General features: G+C 41.2%; 1 protein-coding gene across 2 annotated transcripts; it reads left to right on the top strand.

Moving 5' to 3' along the window:
* Positions 1-5,099: 5,099 nt before the first annotated feature.
* LOC125205566 (probable serine/threonine-protein kinase PBL3) lies at positions 5,100-8,167 on the top strand. Of its 2 annotated transcripts, none has more exons than XM_048104596.1 (6): positions 5,100-5,515; positions 6,334-6,671; positions 6,745-6,880; positions 7,021-7,157; positions 7,244-7,367; positions 7,497-8,167. In XM_048104596.1, exons 1-6 carry the CDS (start codon positions 5,458-5,460, stop codon positions 7,943-7,945), a joined length of 1,242 nt encoding a protein of 413 aa, XP_047960553.1. In that variant the 5' UTR covers positions 5,100-5,457; the 3' UTR covers positions 7,946-8,167. The 2 variants fall into 2 exon arrangements, with proteins under 2 accessions (XP_047960553.1, XP_047960551.1); XM_048104594.1 differs by having other exon boundaries at positions 6,331-6,671.
* Positions 8,168-8,509: the final 342 nt, after the last annotated feature.

Here is an 8,509-nt window from a genome sequence, read left to right as displayed (position 1 = left end):
AGCCTTATTTTGTTTCTTAAGTTGAAGAGTAAAGTAAAAAAGAGGGAATAAAATAGAGATAAAAGGTATTTCTATTTTTAGTAATGAGTCATTTTGGTTGAGACAAACTAAAAAGGAAATTGGATCATCTTCAATGGGACGGCTCCGTCCCAAGGAAGATGACTCATTCCTTGGGCAGCACGAGATTTTATGTAACTTTATTTTGTGTATTGAGAGAAGAGCGTAAAGTAAGAGAGATAAAATAGAGATAAATGTATTTCCATTTTAAGTAATGAATCATCTTGGGTGAGACAAACTAAAAAGGAAAATGAGTCATCTTTATGAGATAGAGGGAATATTTTTTTTAATTTTAATACGTTCCTACAAACAATGAATTTTAATACTCGAATTGTTTATATTCTTTTTTATTTCTCATAAGATGACATCTTATTTTATGATACCAGTGTAATATTGGGAAAACATTTTTAAGTATAAACGTTATTCGAATAGTTAGCATGAGAAATAATATACAAATACCTTAGAATCAACTCAATATATAGAACATTAAAAAGGCTAAATATGCATCAGTTGTATATATTCACATAAGATAATGTAACATATTACTTTGTAGTAGCATAATTTAGCAAGCAATAGAGTGAGTTAGAATTTGTTTTATCATTTAAAAATATAAACGCGTTTAAAGAGAAATTACACCAGCATAATTTAGCAAGCAATAGATTGAGTTAGAATTTGTTTTATCATTTAAAAATATAAACGCATTTAAAGAGAAATTAGACCAAGTCAACAAGGGAATTTCCCAAATGTGAATGCGATCACGCATGCTGAGAAATTAGGTCTACGCGTTTTATTCTTTTCTCTAAACAATTCTTGGGAATCGGGAGTCTGTCTGTTTCCTATTACTATATCAAAGATAATTACTTTGCTTTACATCCAAACAAGTTTTAATAAGCCTGTGCACAGGACTATAATATCCCTAAAAAGTACAAATAATAAAGATAATAAGAAGAAATATATACTTCATGAACTTTTCCAAGAAAACAAGATTGATGGGGACTTAAATGTAAGATAGAGCATTCACCATGGAAGGGCCCTCCCATATGGCCCTCTCATTCCACATCAGCGTTTGTTCAAATGGCCTATCTCAAGGTAATAGAAGGGCCCTCTCATTCCATTTCATTTCCACATCATCACCCGTTTTATTTAAATTTTTTAGCACTTCTACATTTAATATGTTATCAAATTAATACGCAAGTACGCGCTGCACCACTCGGTTTATGTCTTCGTCGTCGGATCGCTACCGGAAGATATTGATTAAATTTAATAGAGAGAGAAAATGTATTCAAATAGAGAGAATATAAGATGTTGGTGTGGAGAAGTGAAGAATGAGAGGTTGTATTTATAGTGAAAGATATGGAATAAAAAAAAATTAGGTGAGAGGGCCGACCGGCGGCCCTTCCTCCACAATGGAGGGCCGATCGTAAGGCCCTTCTCAGCGACGAGGGCCGATACATCGGCAATATGGGGGAGAGAGGGAGGGGGCGCACGACAGCCCCTTTTCCACAATGATGGGGCGATGGGAGGCCCTCCATTGTGAATGCTCTAAAAGATCAGAGTACTTTCCATGTTTTTGTCGGAAAGTAAGGTTATTGAGATGAAAGAAGTGTATCTCGTTTGAATTGGGAACATGAATTATTATGAAGTTATTTCGTTAATGTAAAAAAATTCATTCTTTGTGCAATATGTTCACTGTAATTTGTTCACTTAATTCTGCTTCATCTAAATAATTTATTGGATCTGCCATTATTCGTGATTATCTAATCTATCTTTGGAATCTCCTAATTAGTCCTAACCGAATGGCCCCATAGAATATATTTATACACGTACAATATGATGGACTATATATACAATTATAGAGGTAAGTGATGACAGAGCATGATGTTATACATTTCACTTGTCAACTACTATATGACCAAAATAAAATATTTAATCTGTGTTAGCTACTTTGTGTTAATTTAATAATGTGCAAATATACCGGAATAAGTCAACTCGTTTGTGCACATATATGACATCGATTTTAAGGCAAGAAATTAAAAAACCAGCAACCTTGTCCAAGAACAAGATGGAACCTTCATTTGTTTGCTTTAGTCAAAAGAATAAATGCTTGTAAATTAAAAAATGGTAAAGGTTATAATTTGATATTTTGCTAGCAAATTTTTTACATATTCGCTTTTTACTTTTCTTTCAGGGTCCCTATTTTAGATTTATAAGTCAACATGTGGTGCGAATAGATTCTTTTTTTTGTAGTGGCAATTCATGGATCATTTCATCACATCGTGAGAATGTAATCAATAAAGAAATGAAAATGATATGATTCTTTTTAGTCTTTTATTTCCCCATCATTGGTTTATTATGCGAGATGTAGGGGAAGAGGCTTTTGCTATATCCTAAGATTAAATTGTTTTTGGGAAAGAGAACATATTCCATTTTTTTTTACTAAGAGTGTCTCCAACGTCGGCGACGTCCCCGCCGACGTCCTACCGGACGTCCGCCCGCGCCCGTCCCAAATGGCCGTCGGATGGCCTCGCCCCTCGCGTCGACGTCCGACCGGACGTCCGCCACTGTGGCGAAGGTCGGACGTCCCTGTCGGACGTCCGATTTTTTAATTTAAAAAAAAAAAAAAAAACTCTATAAATAGGACTCCCCCAACTTCATTTCATTCACACCACTTGTATTGACAAGTTTCTCTCTCTAAATCTACAAATTTCATTTCTACTACAATGAAGAACAATAGGAACTCCCCCACCACGAGCGGGGGAAACACACCCACGATTCCCACCGGATCGGAGGGAAACTTTGCGGGGATGAATCCCCAATTTGCAGGGGTGAATCCCATGGCGGGGATGCCGGGGATGACTCCCCAAATGTTCTACAATATGTACCAGTGGATGAGTCAGATGGGTGGGATGATGCCCGGGGCAGCTGGGATGGGCGGAATGATGCCGGGGGCGGCGGGGATGGGCGGGATGATGCCCGGGGCAGCGGGGATGGGCGGTATGCCGGCGGGGATGGGTGGGATGATGCCCGGTGCAGTGGGGATGGGCGGTACACCGCCAAATATGGCGGTGGGTGGGTCGATGCAGCACAGGAGCCCGAGGACGCCTAGGGAATCTGTCTATCGCCCATATATTGATTTGTTGGCCGCTGATTCCCCTAGTACTGTTCCGGAGACTCAGTACGCCGGCATCGAGACATTCTCTTTTGAGGAGCTGGGAGCGGAATTGGGGCTATCACCGATTCGTGAGACTCCCAATGAGGCGGAGCCCGCTACAAGGGGCAGGAGCCGGGTCAAGAGCAAGGCGAGGGGCGGGGGAAGGGGTAAGGGCAAGGGCAAAGCCCCGAGCTCTTCCTCGCACACGGGGGCAGAGGAGGAGGAGGTTGAGGTTGAGGATGAGCCGGGGAAGAGGACGATCTGGACCGTGTGGGAAAATGCCGCGCTTGCGACGGCCTGGCACGGTATAGTAGAGGATGTCGCACTTCCGAGCAATGCCGGAAAGCAGTGGCTTCGGTTGAGGCCTAAGCTCAGTCGTTTTGCCGCCCTCTACCAAAACAACTGCGCATGGCGACCAGCGGCATGTCACGAGGAGGATGTGAAGAGACCGAGCCTTGGCCCAGTATCCCGACAGAGAATTAAGGTTCAAAGAGTTTGACCAATGGGAGGCCTTTCTCGTGGTCAAGAACTCGCAAAAGTTTTGTGCGGGTGTCGACTCGGGCTGGAAGTGTTCGAAGATCAACGAATCCGGTGAGTACAGCAGCAAGTGCTGGTTCGCACGAGCTCCCCGAGCCGAGGAGGTGGCCCCGCTACCACGATCGACTCTCGCCGTCGTCGTCGCCCGATGGGGCAACAGGCTGCGCAGCGGATGGCGAGGGGAAGCGGCAGCGGGTCCTACGAGGTCGAATCGGATGCCCCGGAAGGTCCAGGTACCGACCGCCTCGCCCGTGCGCAGCTGACGAAGACCCTGATGCAGAGCATGAGGACATGGTTTAGCACGCACGATCCTGTGTACAAAAGGCTTTGCAAGGATGTGGTCGACCAATGTCGGCGTGATTTAGGGATGCCACCCATTGATGATCATGGCGTTGAGATTGGGGGCGGGGACGTCGGAGGCGGCAGCGGCACGGGCGACGGGGACGAGGACGAGGAGGAATAGAGCCGAGGGTATTATGTAATTTTATTTTTAGATTATGTAATTTTTTTTAAGTTTTATGTAATTTTTTAATGAAGTATTCGAATTTTCCCGTAATCCGTGTCGACATTTTAATTCCGTAAATTTTATCCGTAAATTGAATAATTGCGGGAAGGGCTAGTGGAAGTCCTAGTGCAGTGGGAAGGGCTAGTGATGTGGCAGTGAAATGGGAAGAGCTAGTGCCGACGTAGCAGACAGTTTATGTGAGAAGGGTTAGTAGAGGTACTAGTGGGAAGGACACGTCTGGAGATACTCTAATCCAAATAGAACAAATTCCATTTTATAGAACAAATAGTGATGGGATGGGTTGGTAAAATCTAAAATGCGCATATTTATTTGTCTATTTTTAGGCTTATTTTGAAAATCTTGAGCAATAGTCAACTGCTGAACTAAAATGCAACCTCAAAAGAGTATTTGAGTGGTGCAGTTCTTCAAGAATTCAATCTCATGATCATCACAAGTTATTTTTAAATCGAACCATTTAGTTAAGAGTAAAAATTTCATTAGTCCAAACATATTATTCCATATTACTATAAGATTGGCTGAACACACTAGGTAATAGGACAACTAAATTTATTTAGGAGTAAAAATTTAATGGTCCGGAAATATATGAATGGTGTCCAATCAACAAATTAGATAAATCCCGTAGAAGAAAAAGAAAAAAGAAAAAGAAAAAGAAAATAGTGCAATGTGAGAAAGAGGGTTAAAATAGGAAAGCGTGGGCAGTGGCAAACACGTTAACAAAAATAGAGATGGGGTGTTTGTCGTGTAGTTAGGTGGGTCACTGCTCAAAGTCCATAACAAATTCAGGCAAGAGAATTACTACTACTTCATTAACCAATCTCTAGAGAGAGAGAGAGAGAGAGAGAGAGAGAGAGGCAGCATCCGCATCTCCTTCAGTTCTACGCATTTTCCATCTCGCTTCCGCCTTTTTCACACCCACACCCCCTTTTCTCTGCGCAAGTGAGAAAGAGAGAGAAGTTTCTTCCTTGTTGCGCAAAACAATTTCTACTTTTCCATCTTTCTTGTCATCTACTTTCCCCGCTTCCACCTGCATACACCAAAACGCTTGCGAATTTAGTCGGGGAACTTGCCTTATTTACTGCCCCATTCCATTATTAGCCCGATTGTTTGGTTGCATCTACACTTTCCTCCACTCCTTTTCAAGGATTTTTCACAATCCTTTTCGTCACTGCTCTGCTCTCTTCTAGGTATGGGAAATTGCTTTGGTTCCTCTGCAAGAGTTGACGCCACTCTCAGCACCACTTCTGGTAATTTTCCTTCTCTTTTTTTTTGAATTATCGATTTTGCGACTGCACTTTCGATTCCGACGATCCCGATTTCATTTTGTTAGAAACTGTGTGGATCTTGTTTGAACTCGATGTGCGGATACAGTTTTTAAAAATTAACCTAATTAAGCTGAATTTGATGGTTATAGGTTTATGTTATTTTTGTGAATTTTGGCTCTGATTTGTGCTTATAGTGAAAAAACATGTTTTTTTTTTGTTCCGTTTCCCTTTAGTTTCAATTATTATTACTTGAAGAAGCATTAATTATTTGTAATCTCTTCAATATAGAAATATGCTGTTTCTTTTTTTGTATACTGGTAACTTGGGAATTAGGGCAAGTGAAAAACTGATTCCCATTTAGAGATACTTCTTGTTATCTGTAATTATTAGCAGCCTCTTCTATTTAGGTAGATGTCTACAATTTCTGGTTATTTTCTACATATCCAACTGATATTTGTTTGTAAAGGACTCAAAACTTCTTGTCTTGATTACCCCTATTAGTAACTATTGTTTCTCTGTATACTTAAAATACAATGATCTTAAATATGGAGATTCGCGTTAGCATAGATGAATGCATTGATAGAAACTTTTAATCATGTATACTCACTGTCAGTTGACTCTGTATATAAAGGACTAGATTAACTCAAATATCTAGTTTCTCCGAATACTGAATTCATATATTGGATAAGTCACTTCAATCCTGTTTGTGCTGTTAATAATTGTGAATTTGTAAGAACAGTAGTACTAGTTGACAGGGGTAATGATCTCGCCTAAGTTTGCCTTTTAATTATCTCCAGAAGCATCGAGATTTGCCTGCAAAAACAGCAACTCATCAGCTCCATCCAACATAAGCATTCCCTCGTACAGTGCTAAAAGCAGTGCAGAAAGCCTCCCCACTCCGAGATCAGAAGCTGAGATTCTCTCATCCCCTCATGTGAAGGCGTTCTCCTTTAACGAGTTAAAGAATGCTACAAGAAACTTCCGACCTGACAGTCTTCTTGGGGAGGGAGGATTCGGCTATGTCTTCAAAGGATGGATCGACGAGCATACTCTTACTGCTGCCAGGCCTGGATCAGGGTTGGTCATTGCTGTCAAGAAGTTAAAGCCTGAAGGGTTCCAAGGCCATAAAGAGTGGTTGGTAAGTATCTGCTACTACACAGCTTAGTTAAATTATGTTTTCAAGTTTCTGAGAGTCTGGCTATGGTTTTCAGACAGAAGTTAATTACTTGGGTCAGCTTCGCCATCCAAACCTAGTTAAACTTATTGGCTACTGCTCGGACGGTGACAATCGGCTATTGGTCTACGAATTCATGCCAAAAGGAAGCCTAGAGAATCACTTGTTCAGAAGTATGCATTATCTTTGTTAAGTTTGTCATATGAATATTACTCTGTATATAATTACTTCAACACTATAGTTTGTATTTTCGTGTTGTGGGGTGTGATCTTTTGTTAATTCAGTTCTAATTGCTTTTGTGTCCGTTTTTCAGGAGGGCCTCAACCTCTATCTTGGGCTACTAGAATCAAGGTGGCTATAGGTGCTGCCAGAGGCCTTTCTTTCTTGCATGAAGCTGAAGAGCAAGTCATATACAGAGATTTTAAAGCATCAAACATTCTTCTAGACGGGGTATGAACCCAACTAGTTACACTGCTAACCTTGTTAATGAGCCATCCATTATCTTTTCTCATTGACAACTTCATTTGGGGATGCAGGAATTCAATTCGAAGCTGTCCGATTTCGGTTTGGCAAAAGCTGGCCCAACTGGTGATAGGACCCATGTGTCAACTCAAGTTATGGGTACACATGGATATGCTGCACCTGAGTATGTTGCCACAGGTGAAACAGCTAAAACACATCATGCTTTTTTTCCTTTGATAACTTGCTTATCTTTTCCTTTGAAGATCCACAAAAGCATCTATCGTCTATGTTCTAACAAAATTCTTGTCGTTCTTGGTCTATGAGCAGGTCGGTTGACAGCAAAGAGCGATGTTTACAGCTTTGGGGTGGTTATGCTCGAGCTGCTATCTGGGCGCCGTGCTGTTGACAAAACGAAGGTAGGTGTCGAGCAAAACCTAGTGGATTGGGCAAAGCCATACATGGGCGACAAGAGAAAACTGTTCCGCATAATGGACATCAAACTGGAGGGGCAATACCCTCAGAAAGCAGCCTTCACCGCTGCCACCATTGCTGTGCAATGCCTGAGCCACGAGGCGAAGCAGAGGCCTCGTATGGCGGAGGTCTTGGCCAAACTGGAAGAGCTCCAAGCGCCCAAGTGCGCAATCAGACACTTGAAGACAGACAATCAGCAAGGTGAGCACGTGCCCATTTTGCAGTCGAAGCACCATTCGCCTATGAATATGACACCGTTGGCATCTCCTGTGCCAGCACACCGTAGATCCCCCCGTGTAAGATGAGGCGGGTTGCTAGTTGTTGTATGCTTATCATATGATATTACCTTAATATTCATCTGTAAATTTCCCACTTAGGATCACATTTTCGTGTTCGTATTGGTGGTGGATTGTGGGCTTATGAGTGAAATCTAATATCTGTATTATTTTTTTGGGAGGGAAATTCAATATGAATTGAATCCGAGATCTCTCCTTTTCACATAAAAGAAGCCCATTTTATTTCCTTAATAGTAGTGGTAGGTGTTACCGAAACTCTTCTTTTCCTTATGGATATGCTTTTTTTGGATCTTTCAGAAACGATTTATCCTTCCTTTTGTCCTACTTACTTAGTTTTCCTTTATTGGTGTCTAAACCTTCAAGACTAAGATTCACAACTTGATAATTTATCTTCTTTAATCTCCATTCATTTTATACTAACATAACCTTTAATTCTTTAAATGTCCCATTTATCTTTAATGGTGTTAAATTCACATGGAATTGGCTAAATTCCACATGTAAGGAGTTTGATAAATTGGGCCGAGAATTGCTCATGAATCTCCATTCTCAAGGTCGTTAACTTTACTGTCAAGT

The sequence above is a fragment of the Salvia hispanica genome, chromosome 2 (assembly GCF_023119035.1).
Source record: "Salvia hispanica cultivar TCC Black 2014 chromosome 2, UniMelb_Shisp_WGS_1.0, whole genome shotgun sequence".
NCBI classification, from domain to species: domain Eukaryota; kingdom Viridiplantae; phylum Streptophyta; class Magnoliopsida; order Lamiales; family Lamiaceae; genus Salvia; species Salvia hispanica.
The sequence above is the reverse complement of the archived record's forward strand: the minus strand, read 5'-3'. Positions and strand labels throughout refer to the sequence as shown.

Bases quoted from the DNA above. Each gene is read 5' to 3' on its own strand.
- LOC125205566 (XM_048104594.1), top strand. From the start codon at position 5,458: ATGGGAAATTGCTTTGGTTCCTCTGCAAGAGTTGACGCCACTCTCAGC. The intron at 7,158-7,243 runs GTATGAACCCAA...TTGGGGATGCAG, and splicing joins CAAACATTCTTCTAGACGGG to GAATTCAATTCGAAGCTGTC. The intron at 7,368-7,496 runs GTGAAACAGCTA...GTCTATGAGCAG, and splicing joins ACCTGAGTATGTTGCCACAG to GTCGGTTGACAGCAAAGAGC.